We start from the raw sequence: 14,018 nt of genomic DNA, 5'->3' as shown, positions 1-14,018 counted from the left end.
CTCAAAATGGGCCCATCGTGAGCCAAGAAAAAACCTTTAGTTGCGCTCTGAATCTACAAATCATCCTTTATAATACCTGTGAATAAAGATGCGAAAATCCATTTAACCTCCACACATTACCTTTGGGAACATGACTCATTATAATGCACCCTGTAATTCTGCAGCCACAAATAGAGCCTGATACACTGCTGCCATCTAGTGCCACGGACACTTTCCTCGCTTTCTCTAAATGGTTGCGACTGGGATTTTTGTTTGACAGAAAGTTACAGTAATCAAATCTCCCAAAACATATTAATGAGGAAATTGTTTCACATGTGAAATTTTTATTCCAACCTTCAAAAACAATTCCAGTTATAAAAAATAACTGCATGTCTCTTTTACTCCACCATCGGCATCATCATCATTTTCAGTTAGTCTTTTTACCTACACTAATTTACTTGTTAACAATTTAAAATGTATCAAAAATCTAAAAATGTGACGTTTTTTGTGAAAAACAAGGCAAGTAACCGCTGTACGCTTCTGTCTATACAATAACTTTCAATAGATGTCATACTGTATAATAGCAACCCATCGTTTTTTATGACATAAGCAGACTGTAGATGGATTACATGGATAAAGAAATGGGGAAACGTACCAAAAAAAATAAAAACATCTGACATCACAGGAAAGACAAAAATGGTTAACTTCTCAATTCGGATGTGGCTTTTTATGTGTAGCGTTCACATTCACATAAACCTGGCATCCTAACCTCCCCAACATTATACATCAGTATTCATACAGTAAAATACAAAACTAAAATACAGCTTTAACAGTTCAATGATCAGTTACAGAGCTTTAATATTCCTATATCCAGCTCTAACCTGCAGCTTGAATAAAATAAATAGAAGTTTACTTTACGTTTTAAAAGGAATGGGTTAAAATTTGACAACAAATGAGTGAAATCAAAGCACTTTCTACATCAAATTAAAGGTTGCCAGTGAGAGCTGAGTCCATGAGGTCATCATCTTCATTTCTCATATACATTGGGCTCGGCCGGGAAGGCCGATCTGAACTTAACATGGACAAAGATGACTCTGAAGCTGAGATGGGAGACCTTGACCAACTGTCTGATTTTAATGGATGAGAAGACGGCCCCATGGACATAGATTTCTTTTTCTCTTTGTCCCTGTCCCGTTCTCGGTCTCTGTCCCTCTCCCGTTCCCTCTCCTTCTGCTTCTTTTTCTCCTTCTTGTGTTTCTTATGTTTCTCACCTGAGCTAAGGGGAATAGAACTCATGTAGTCCTGGGGAGGAAGTGGGCGCATGGTCTGGTCATCATCCGAGCTAGGGCTGTTCTGGTGAGACTTTTCAGCCACTGAGCTGCTTCCTGACTCGCTCTCACTATCCTGGTTAAGTGGGGTGTATCCTGGTGAGCGGCTGTGACTGGGGGAGGAGCGGTCATGTTTGGGAGTCGAGCCACTGAAGAGTGGAGAAGCTTTCAGGCTAGAAATCTGAGGACGCATATTGTCACCAGATCCTTCTCCTGCTTTCTGTAGGGTCACTTTAGCCTTGATACTTGGAGAGCCACCGTCTGGTTTGCTAATTATAATCTTGGCCAAAGCAGTCGAACCTACCCCACCTGTTTTTGGGTCCATCAACTTTTTATCCCCACTGCTTCCCCCCGACACTGACACTTTTGCCTTTGCCTCTTTATCAGACTTTTCCCGCTTATAGTCACCACTTTGAGAGGATGAGGCATGCTTGGAAGGCGCCATGTTTGAAGACCCACTGGGAACATTTCCAGACCCACCGCCAGGAGTAGATGCCGAACCAGATCCCCCTACTGGTGGCCCTACCTCACAACCATCCTCCCCTACTCCTCCTCCTCCAACACTCTTCAGCTTGTCTATGACTGCTATTAGAGAGGGTTTCTTGTTACGGCTAGGAGACTTTCCTTTGGCGTTTGGGTTATTTGCATTATTCTGGCCAGCCCCTCCACCACTGCCACCTCCACCCCCACTTGCACTGCCTCCTCCACCACCTCCACCACCACTTCCACCGCTTCCACTTCCCCCTCCACCACTGCCATACTGAGACTGAGAGCCTCCCGAGAAGCCCACTGAACCTGAAGATGACGAGGAACTGGAGGATGATGAAGAAGATGAAGAACCAGATGAAGAGCTCCCCCCAGCTGGTTTCTGTGAGCTCATGCCTCCACCAGAAGAAGACTTGGACCCTCCGGAGCTGCCACCTCCTGAGCCCATGGGGGATTTGGCCTTGGAAGAAGGTGGAGTTCCTGGAACCTGGGACTGCTGCATCTTCATAGGGGAGGATAATTTTTCACCAGAGCTACTGGAACGAGAATGGGAAGGTGAAATGTTGGGCTTTATGTTGGGATTCATAAGTGAACCAGGAGGCTTGCCCCCCTGAGGCTTAACTTTATTACCACTTCCTATTCCTCCGCCAGTACCTCCAGGCCCAGACAGGCCATGTTTGGTGATTGGTGAAGATCCGGGCTTGCCAACACCCATCCCTTGGGAGGAGCCTTTAGACTGGGATGGCCCACCTCCTCCACTCCCTGGTTTGGAGCTGTTGCCTTGTGTCATGGAGCCTTCCTTGGATTTGATCTTTCCAGAGGACGATGAGTGTGAATGATGGCTTTTGCTGCTGCTGGTTCCTCCAGTTCCTCCTGTGCTGCTTGTGGCTGAACTGCTGGAGGTGTATCCACTATGGGAAGAGGTTTTGCCCCCAGTTATGGTCCCTTTTGGGATCTGAATAGTGATTTTGGGAATTGGAGGTGTGGCACCTCCAGGGGGGGTTTGTGAGCGTCCTGAGCTACCAGGAGACTTGGAACCGCCTCCACTTATGCTGCTACCAGAGCCTGAGCCACCACTAGGTGGTGTATAAGGTCGCCCTCCTGAGCTGTGAGAAGGGGATTTTCCATCAGGATCGAGCTTTTTGCGTTTGGGAGGCTTATCTTTAGATTTTCCCTCACTGGATGGAGTCCTGCTACGCTTCACCTGTTTTCCCTCTGTTGAGCTGCTCCCCATTCCCATCCCAGAACTGCTCCCACCGCTGCCCCCATTCTCATCTTTTGGCCGCATGAGACCCTGTTGTTGTTTAACTTTTGGTTCACAAGATGTTCCTCCAAGGCCCATGCTCAAAAGGGGGCTCTGGGACCCTCCACCATGTGTGTCTCCTAAATCAGGAGCTTGTCCCAGAAGTGGTTTACCACTACCACTGTTGCCTCCAAAAACCATCCCAATATCAAAAGGGTCCTTTAGTGAAGGCTCTGGAGTGCTCTGTCCATGTGGAGTAGGATTTTGAGGCGTTCCTGATGGGGTATTCTGCTGGCTACTTCCCCCAAAACCCTTGACAAGGTCAATGTCTCCATCAGCACTTGGAGAACTGTCATCAAAGTAGCTCTGGGAGAAACCATGGCCTGAAGTAAGAAGGTCAGGGTTGAAGTCCGCAGCATCGGGGAAGAAGTTGGTAGAAGAAGAGTCACTAGTGGGAGTGGTAACAGTTCCGGCCGCCTCAGCAATCAGGTCAGCGGGGTCTGTGAAGGGATTCTCATTGCTGTTGGTATTGAAAATATCTGCTGAGTCAAACACTGCACTACCCTGACCTGAACTCGAAGAGTCACGGATAGGGGTACCTAGTGCGCCTCCATCCTCCCCACCGCTGCCCATTGGATGCTGCCCATGGCTCCCACCACTGCCTTTGCCAGTTTGTTCAGGTAAATCTGACAAGATTTCTGTGATATCAGGTCCAATACTATCAGAGCTGGAGAGACGGACCATACGAGGTGGTACGGTACCTGGTGGCTGCTGTTGCTGAGACTGGACATGAGACTGTGAATAAGGCATGCTGGGACCAGACGGTGGTGTTCCACACTGGCTTGGTGCAGGAGTAATGCTATGGGGTGTGTCTAAGCCATCACTAGTCAAGTTAACATCATAGATAGAATTTTGAGATGCGTCCACATCCATAGAGAGGAGCTCACGGTGGAAATCATCCTCATGAGTGACTTGATGGTGCTGGTGGTGCTGTGGCATGGAAGAGGACTGTTGAGACTTCATGCCTAAGCTACCGCCTCCACCACCACCAGCTGTTCCAGGCAGCATGCCACCCTTTTCATTCCCCCGTGGGCGCTTCTTTTTTCCCTTCGTGCTACCTCCAGGGCAGGTTCCGCCCATGCCTTCTGTCCGTGGAGAACCAGAAGAATTCTGTCTCTCTAATGGACTAGACCCATACAGTGAAGCAAAATCTTGAGTGGGATTGTCTTTCAACAAGTTCATCAGCATGGGGTGATTCTTGGTGTTGCTGGCAGGGGAAGATGTTGGAGGTGGAGTTTGGTGGGGCTGTGGTGCATTCTGGGAGCTGGGACTAGAACCCACACTTCCAGTTATCTGTAACAGACTTGTCAGTATGGGATTTTGTGTGACTTTGCTGTAGTCATCTGAATGTCCTTGACCTTGCTGCTGTTGTTGATGTTGTTGCTGCATCTGTTGCTGGCTAGCCACAGCTCCTGGTGTTAGGCACTCTCCTCCTTGAGCTTGCCTGTCAGTTCGGGACATCCCATACAGAGAAGTGATTGGACCTGTAAAATTGGGCCCTCCTCCAGTAGGTGTGTTGCCCCCTGTAAGCCCAGGCAGTCCCATGGGATTAGATCCATCAGCTGTTACCATGTTATAGGTGGGACTACCAGAGGGTGGAAGGTTGTTTTTCACCATAGTCTCCACTGTTTGTGCAATTAGTGAAAGGGCTGGAGTGTCTGCTTGAATGGTTTCTGCTTTCCTTCGAATTGCCCTCATGGTTACAGGGATGGACATGCATCTACAAGAGGAAGGAAATAATTACCAACCATGTACTAATCCGTGCATAACCACACAATTAGAAGGAATTAGCATCTCACCTCTGGACCACTTTGGTAATGAATTCATCAGTGCAGATTAGAGCATCTGACACTCCTTTATATAGCTTGCAGGACACCTGTCTAGAGTCAATCACCTCCATCACCACTAAAGGAAAGAGATCACATAGAAGAGTTACACAATAAACAAAGGATATTCCAGCAGATGAACACATGAACCTCTTCAGACTGCAATCTACTCCAAAGCTAAAAGTTTCAAGTGGCTGCCCGCTAATCAACCTTGAAGTGACTGCAAGGATGATTTTTTTTTCAGTCAACATTTTATATCAGCCAAAAGCGAAGAGACAAACAGCAAACATAGGTTTGAGATAAGGGTTCAACATGCTGCAGTCATGTGTCAAGTGCTCTAGTTAAAATTATAAACTTTAACTCAATGGCAATTTTATAAAAAACTTTGCAACTGTTGGCTTTGTGTTTCTGTGCAATGAGTTGGGAAAACCTTTATATACTCAACCCAAGATACTTTACCATGTAAAAAAGCAGTTCTCTGTAAAACCATTATACAATCAGAGAAGACCAATTTCCCAAATAATTAATGAATATCAACCACTCCAACAGTGTCACATCAATTTCAGTAGTCAGAACCTCTGACTTAAAAATGAATACATGAAATATAAACAAATTAAAGTTGAACTTCAAGCTCTCTATCAGGATTTCAAGTATTTGTAGTAAGTGACTACTGGGGAGAAAAAAAAGTTGTATAAAGACATGTTGATGAGTTTTGTCTTTTCTCTTTGTGTCAAACCATTCATGCACTTGTTACTAAACATCATGTTTGCTGTGATTTTCTTTAAATGTATCTATTTTAGTAAAACAACTTTATTTCCCAAAAAGTATGTGCTTACCACAGACCAGGGACTCATTCACTGGATGCTGGAAAGAAACGCTGAAACTTGAGTCAGTAAGAGGACACACCTCAAACTGCAGCAGTCCTGCACTGTCTGAAATAACAATGACACTCATTATATGTAATTTAATATGTCAGAAAACAGAACATATGTTAATAACAGGAAATAAATACAGAAAATCAGAAGTCACCTACCTTCTTTGATAGAAGTCCGCTTCACACAGCTGCCAATCAAGGTGTTATAGGCTGCCTGATGCCGAATGATATCCAACAGGAATGGTACTTGTGCCGGATGGCGGAAGGGGATCTTGGACACCAGTGCTCCTTGAAGAGATCGACCATCTTGCACTGGGGCATCGCCATTCAGGAAGTAACAGTGCTGCTGATCAGGTAACACCTTAGAAAGAAAAATAGAAGTTTTCAGATACTTCCAGTGACAGAAATTGTGATAACTGTGATATATAAATACAAGTAATGGAGACAATTCTAAAGCCAAAAGAAGAGGTTGGGGGTAACCAACGTGAGTGGACAGACCTAAACCAAATAACGTGCAAGTTAAAAGATTCTAGAGATTTACAACACATCACTGATATTTGTGGAGGCATGTAATGTCTGCTCACAGAATAAAAGTGCATGTTGTGCGGGGGTGGAGGCGGGGAGCTGCCCTCCTCAAGACGTTGGAGCTGACTCTGGACAATTAACTGGTAGAGAGGTGACAAGGTGGGTGGGGTCTCAAATACTGGGATGGCTGGGGGAAAAAATGACAGAGATTAAGGTTAAACCTTTTAAACAAAGAATAATATTTTATATGTGTGTTAACGAATAGTGAATACAACATGCAAAAGGTAAACTCACAAGTAGCATTGCCCATCCTCTGGATAAAAGAGAGTGAAAAGGGCATGGGTTGGTTCATCTTAAGGAAAAAACAAGCTGGCAGGTCCACACAGTTGGAGTTGGTCACAGTGGAAAAGGAAGGTGTCCTAAAATAAAGAAAAAAAATCAATTACCCATGATAACTGCCTAATATTTGCAAGAGTGGTGAATTTATGAACAATTCCCAGTATAGCATAATGGCAGGTTTTACACAGATTAGAGTTGCTCACTGGAGGACTTTGTAAACACTGGTAAACATTGTCTTACCCCTTGTTGTCAACAGGGTGGGATCCTGTGATCAGTGGAGCAATTGGGAGCTTATAGACAGAAGAGGTTCCTTCAATTGTAACAGAGACACTGACACCCAGAGAGCGCGGCACTGTAACAACAAGCATCCAGTAAGTTACACAGGTCGTGACTGGTAGATTATTCTTGATAAAGACATCAATGTCTTGCATGCACTTGCCATTGTTGTCCATTAGGTTGAGCTGTGTGCCTGTTCCCTCCTCAAATATGTCATAAGGGGACACATAGCACTGGAGAGAAACAAGGTGACCACCACTTCTGGCTGTCAGCAAGCCCACACTCCCATGCAGAATAGTTTCTACTGTATTAGCATTGGTAGCTAACCTAGAAAACATAAAAACAAAGAAGACTGCATTAAAATAGAGCTGATCAAATTTAGTGCTTCGGTCATAATTATTAATTTATACAATTTAGGCAAATGTACAGAAATACAGTCTCTTATAATAAGAGATGACCCTTGCGATCTTTAACAATAGGTGTCCCAACCCCTCATAAAATTAGTGTACCTGGTCTTTTAATAGTACCACAGGTTCAAACTGATTAAATCTTCAGGGATTTATTTTTTATCATGCTTTGACATTTTCTAGAAGCACATACATATAGCACACAACCAAAGCCCCCAGAAATGTGATGAACATGAAAAGTCCAAAGATCCTGAAGGCAACTTAAACAGTAAATTAAAGACTTATTTCACTTACCTAAACATGTGCATCATCTTTGTGAGATCAAGCTCCAAAGACTGGAGTGCTATGTACATCTTGGTTTTCAGTTTACTGATACACAGAAAGGAAATATTATTAGACTTATGAAAACAATATTCAGAGATGTATGGCACATGCATCTTATAAAAAGATTATCACTAGTCTGGTCTTTGACTGTTTTCTTTTCAGCTCTCCTGTCTCTCAGCAGTTAAAAAGCCTAAACCAAGTAATACATTACATATTCATAACTCAACAATGGAAGAAAAGATAATCTTTCATAATCTGGAAGATAGCACATGTAAATTCAATTTTATATGTGGAACGAAATATCTACTCACACTTTTAGATAAGCCTAAACCAAACATCAAAGCCTGCAAGCCTACTTACTTGTCTCCAGGAAGCTTGTATAAATCAACCAGTCCCTTGAGATGTTTAGAAAACTCTTCAAAGTTCTTTTCCCTGTTAAAAAGGAAACAAAGTGGCTCAGTCAGCTATTAAACAGGAATCTCTAACAGGTAACTGCAATTTTAACTTTAATCATTAACAGAAATGAAACACCATGCACTACAGGTTTGTCTCTTATCGTCCACAATAGTTTGAATTACACTTGTGGATTCTACTCACCTTAAATGCTGAAAAAGCTCAGGACAACTCTGTGACCAAGAATTAAAGAAAAAAAAGATTACTGAATCTTCACTTAAGTGGAAATTAATTTAATGTAATTTGCCTCTCCCAGTCACACAAGCCAGCTAGAGACCAGTTGGCAACCCCCGGCAACCACTGGTTGTAAGGGAAAAAATGTGTATTCCAAACGGTTGCCAAAGATTCCCGGTAATTGCAATAAGGTATACTGTGCTGCATTGGAAACCTCCTTGTGATTGGTTAGTATTTTTCCCATTAGGTGGAGGTTGCAATGGTGCACTGAATGGTCTCTAGACCTGTGTGACCAAGGCCTTCTATTACTAATTTATCGAACCACATAGTGATTAGACTGACCGTGGGGCTTTCTCCTTGATGAGCCACTTTAACATCCACTAGCTGGCCACTGGTGTCTAGCTGCACCTCCACGTAAAACATGTCCATTGTGATGTAGCACTCCGTTCCTGAGGGACTCAGGTGGGAGCCCAGCCTGCGCAAACAAGGCAAAAAAAAATTTACAAAATAATGCTATGACTTTTCTATACTCCATTTCCTGTTGTGCTTTAGCTAAAACAATTTTAGTATATTGGCAAAAATATAAATATTGTTGCTGACTACGTTCACAATGGATAAATGCCAGCAAAACTGTAAAATAAAGAACATCATGCAATGTGTTGTATGTAGCACACTTAACCAATGAAGAAGCTCATTCTCATTTGAAGTAAAGTTGTATTGTACTGTATATTAAACTAAAGGCTTTTCATTGTTAAGCTTCCACTGCTTTCAGTGTTTAGGTTTACCACCTCCAAAACCTTAAGAGACTCACATGTTTTGTCGAGCTATGGATTCCAGACGATCCGTCATAGAGGGAAGTGATGAGACTGAAAAAGAAAGAAGTTTGTTTTTTTAAACAAAAAGGTCAACTCGCTCTCCCTTGTGTTTCAATCAGCTGACATCCTCACCTTTCAAAGCTCTCTGCAGAGTCTCCAGGCAGTTGAGCAGGAGCTGGTGACCTGCTGCATTCATCACACCACGTTTCTCCTGGGACACATTATGAGGAAAGAAAGAGAAACAGTTCATTAAACAAAAAATGTGCTTAATCAACAAGATCTAAAATTTGTTTTCCACTTGCTCCACTGGGTTCAAGAATTTAAATGCCACCATTACAGCTTTATTTATCCAGAAGTTAAGTTACTGAAGAAAATACCTTTCATGCTATTATATGTTTAATGACATTAAATGTGTTCTCTGTTGTGATTACTTGTTAAGTTGTGACCTGGGGCCTGTTCTTCGTACCTCGCTAAGTAAGTTAGCCGGATTTGAATGTTGACGATTTCGCGTGATCTTGGATCGTTCGGTTCTCCGAAGCTCATCTGGGACTTGCTGTCATAGCAACAGATCCGTAAGAGTAAGCCTGCTCGGGAGCAGGTTTACTTTATGTAAACAGGATTAGATCGCGGCCACTCAGGTATGTCCGCTGCAGTTATACGAAAGCAACAGCGATATTTCTCCACTGTTTTACCATAAATAAATATTATCAATGTAACTAAAGATAATGTATTTGATTCTTTTATTGATTGCATACAGATACATACAGGTCATTTCCGAAAAAAAGGGAAATGTACTATTAACCATTCTATTACATGTAGTAGATCATGTCAGATGTAATTCATATTTTAGAGTAGTAATAGTAAATTACTACGTGCAATCAAGATGAGAGACCACGGCTATAAAAGCGAAGGTGGATTTGGGAAGTCTGTCGCAGCCATGTCCTGTCCGTTTGTACGCGCGAGCAAGGAAGGTGCAAGATTGATAAGGAGAGTTTACAGAATTTAGCGTATATTGCGGGATAGAAGGGATCCTTTAGCTCAGCGCGACGGTGTGCTCATAGAGAGATATCGATTCTCCGTGAGGGTATTTATTTACTTTCTCTCTCTCTCTCTCTCTCTCTCTCTCTCTCTCTCTCTCTCTCTCTCTCTCTCTCTCTCTCTCTCTCTCTCTCTCTCTCTCTCTCTCTCTCTCTCTATATATATATATATATATATATATATATATATATACTTACTGTACTGTATATACTTACTCCCGACTTACTGTGCATGCTTCAGTCACTCCTTGCATGGGAACAGGTAAAAGTGATGGAGTGTTATGTCAAACCACACACAAGAAAACCCACAATGTCAATAAATGGCACAGCACGTAAAGGGGTGTGACGAGGGGTGCAGGACCACCACCTGTCTTTATGTGCTCTGCCCTTTTCTTGGTTGCTGTTATGAACAAACAAACAGATTATTCCAGGGTCTCTTGTCATAGACTAAAAGCAATATAAGTGATAAATATTACCATTCTGTAGAATATTCCTATATTTCACTTTTACTTGTTCCCATGTTCTAGTGGGTCCTGTTGTGGCTCTAATGTGGAAGAGGATATGGTGTAATATAATATAATGTGGTATAATATAATATCACATGATATAATGTAATATCATGGATCACTTACGAGTGTAATTTGTCAGCAACTTTCTGCCAGCCTCTCTCCTTGCTTTTGCAGCCTTTGCAGTGTTCCCCTGCGTTTTAATTAAACTCTGAAACTCCTGATATCCCAAAATCAAGAGTTCTTGCTCTGCTGCCGTAATACACTGAGTGCGCTCCTTCCACATCTTCGCCGACCAATCACAGGGTTGCCGATCAATGTTTCTACTATCGATGCGTAGCCCCTTTTAAGCCACCCAGTGATCTCAGATTACTTCATCCAGCTATACTAATCGTCAACAACAGGTGCGTTCGGAGAACCGGATTAGCGAGCTCACGGTTAGCGCGATGATTTGATCTTGGATGTGTCATTTGATCTTGGATGTAGTAAGCGAGGTACGAAGAACAGGCCCCAGATGTGGGATTGTTAAGTAAACAGATGGGTCACGGTGGATATTGTGTGTTTATAATGTTGTTAAGGCCTTTTAAAACTGGTATATTATACAACTGTAGAGAATATATTGTATGACTTTCCCCTTAAAGTCAAAGTCTTTCTAAGTCATGAAAACACTTGGTTTTTCTGTAGAGCTAAACTGCACCACTAGGTGGTGCCTTTTACTGTTTCAAGAAATAGAGTTGAGGATGTTTTTGGCTTTCTATTCACAAAGGCGCCACAGATTTTATCATAAGGGCCTTGCTGCAGATGCCTCTTTCCTGCCTTTACTGATGTAAAATAATGCTTTTGAAATTAGTACAAATCACTTATAGAAAGGTGTATGTCTCTCTCACCATGGCCTGACGCACAACCTTGCAGGTCTCCTGCCATGGCCGGGAAGCATTGTGTTTGGCGTGAAGCCTCTCCAGCAGAGCTGCCATGCGACTCTGCTTCTCTGCTTCTAAATTAAAAAGAAAATACATGCATTTAGATAACTTTTAAGCAAATTTCAGACACCTATTCTGTTCTGCATTTTAAAGGAGAGGTTTATGATCTTTTTTGCCACCCAGAATAACCATATTTATGTAATACAAGGACAAAGTTTTTACTATTCCTCTTGGCCAAAACTAATTTCATCAAACAAACACATTTTTATTTTGTCAGTTTAACAGCTAATGGAGTTGCTGCTAAGCTATATTGTATATCTTTATGGGCATTTCTATTATCCTTGTTATTCTGAGAAAAACACAACCACAAACTATACTGTTTAGAAATAATTTTGGTTAATCAACACCTGTGTGAAAGGCTATACAAAAACTTCACGTTCAAACTTCTATGTGGCATTTGTCTAAGAAGTGGTAAACATTGAAGTTAAAACGTTGTAAAGCTACATGTGGTAAGGCAATAAAAACAACAAAATAAAACTTAAAGAAATAAAATAGCAACTTAAAACACACAAACACATTTTTATTTAGTGTAACTCTATGCAGAAAAAAAAAAGTTTTGTGCATGTTTTTGAATGTAGATCAGCAGGAATCCCAAAAATGTAGCTTTTTCAGCAGGAGAAACAGTTTGTCACTCATCCAAGTGACTTCTTCAGTCTCAGCTGACTGCAGGTTTCCTCAACCTTACAAAGAGTACATTTGTTTAATGACTGCAACTAGGACCACTGGCGAACAGTGGGCTATGAGGTCCCTTTCTTGATTATTAATATGCAATATGTCACGACCACTGATCAACAACCACTGATCAAAGACCACTGATCAAAGATAGATAGATAGATACATAGACAGATAGATAGATAGATCAACATAGCACAGCCCATCCTGGTGGCCCGAGGTCTAATAGTGTTGTAGGTATTATCATCATCTACGAATTCCAAACAAACTGGAAGCCAAATGTGTACTGTAACAAATATAAGTATAAAAATACTTTCTTTCCTCTATATTTTCACGAGTGACATGAGAGCATGACAACAACATCATTATCATCATCTTTCTCCCACTTGTACTATTTGTGCCCCAGGCAGATGTCTCACGTAGGTAGGCCACTGGCATGATTTTTATACATTAGCTGGGTGGTAGGATTTGTCAGCTCTTTGGGGGAAAAAACAACAACAACAACAACTTTAAATAAAAGTGTTGGCATCCCTTTACCAGGCTGTTAGTCTAGGATGTCTAGTGTTGTCAAAACATGTCGATAATGAGCTATTATAATGTTGCAGCTTATTACACAGTTTGCCAAACTGGTGGACAGACTGACATTTTTTGCTCTACACACTGAATAGGTAAGCAAAACTTGTGTGGTGTTTATACATTCAGAGCCCTGTCTTGCACGACCTACCTATCATCGGTGTTTGCAGAAAGTTGACGTTAGCAAGTTGCTAACGTTAGCCGTTAGCTGATTACAGATAGGCAACTAACGTGACTTTAAGCACACCAAAAAAATAACACCAATCCTTGTACAGATAAGCCGCACTTAACAATCTGGGGTTATTGTGTTTATATGGTACCCACAGATAGATTTAAAATCTATAAAACATACACAAAAAGCAGCAGTACTCGCCAACATAGTGGGCTGATTTAGCAGTTAGCCATTGATAGCCCAAGTCGCAAAATAAATTATCAGTAAAGCAACGAAAAATAACGCACGAGTCGCGTTCTTACCCGTTACTTCTTCGGTTTTAACCCGATCACCATGAGTCTGATTTCCTCCCTGCTGAACTGAAATAGAAAGTTCCCTCGCAGGGCTGCAGCTCTGCATAGAAACACCAGGCCCCGCCGCCATTGTACCCCCCTTCTCCACTTCGACTTCCCCGCTTTGGGTTCCTAGCATCCTCTCCGGGCTTCCGTACTACTATAAACTCGTCATAGCAAGCGAGGGACAGCGATTTTTTTTCTCCTGGGTGAGTCCTTTCCCTATTTGTGTGTATTCTCCAGACTATTTTTTTTTTAAATTTTATGTATCAATTTTTTTTGCATGCTTGTGCGTATATATAACACACACGAGCACATTTAAAATAGTATAAACATTTTAAGGTTCTGACTTAGCATTTTGCACGTTGTAACAATTACTTTGGGTTATTTATCACAACGTTACCAGGAGAAACGAAACAGTTGCCTTTATCGCTTCAAAAATAAAAGCCTTTTCAGCTTATAGTAAGACAGTGGCAAAATGAATACTGCAGATGGCGTACGGTCGCTGTGAGTAAATGATTCATGATTTGCCAACAGCAACTAACAGGCAAAATCCAAAGGAAGGTTGAAATAATCATGTAAATAATGCACTACATTACTAATGTTTTTTGTTGTTTTTGTTTATTTGTTTTTTCGA

The 14,018-nt window shown here is 42.0% G+C and overlaps 1 protein-coding gene across 1 annotated transcript; it reads right to left on the bottom strand.

Moving 5' to 3' along the window:
- Positions 1 to 291: 291 nt before the first annotated feature.
- med1 (mediator complex subunit 1) lies at positions 292 to 13,544 on the bottom strand. Its single transcript, XM_031749062.2, has 16 exons — positions 13,352 to 13,544; positions 11,540 to 11,646; positions 9,242 to 9,320; positions 9,106 to 9,160; positions 8,637 to 8,769; positions 8,265 to 8,293; positions 8,028 to 8,099; positions 7,638 to 7,712; positions 7,100 to 7,263; positions 6,901 to 7,012; positions 6,616 to 6,740; positions 6,381 to 6,508; positions 5,956 to 6,157; positions 5,759 to 5,854; positions 4,896 to 5,001; positions 292 to 4,816 (listed from the first exon to the last, which is right to left on the bottom strand). Exons 1-16 carry the CDS (start codon positions 13,518 to 13,520, stop codon positions 964 to 966), a joined length of 5,505 nt encoding a protein of 1,834 aa, XP_031604922.2. The 5' UTR covers positions 13,521 to 13,544; the 3' UTR covers positions 292 to 963.
- Positions 13,545 to 14,018: the final 474 nt, after the last annotated feature.

Source organism: Oreochromis aureus, linkage group 8 (assembly GCF_013358895.1).
Source record: "Oreochromis aureus strain Israel breed Guangdong linkage group 8, ZZ_aureus, whole genome shotgun sequence".
Classification (NCBI taxonomy): domain Eukaryota; kingdom Metazoa; phylum Chordata; class Actinopteri; order Cichliformes; family Cichlidae; genus Oreochromis; species Oreochromis aureus.
The sequence above is the reverse complement of the archived record's forward strand: the minus strand, read 5'-3'. Positions and strand labels throughout refer to the sequence as shown.

Excerpts from the sequence above, each read along its gene's own strand:
- med1 (XM_031749062.2), bottom strand. The coding sequence starts at position 13,520 with ATGCTAGGAACCCAAAGCGGGGAAGTCGAAGTGGAGAAGGGGGGTACA. Across the intron at positions 9,321-11,539 it reads AGGTTGTGCGTCAGGCCATG|GAGAAACGTGGTGTGATGAA; the intron begins GTGAGAGAGACA and ends AATGTGTCCCAG. Across the intron at positions 6,158-6,380 it reads ACAACATGCACTTTTATTCT|GTGTTACCTGATCAGCAGCA; the intron begins GTGAGCAGACAT and ends TTTCTTTCTAAG.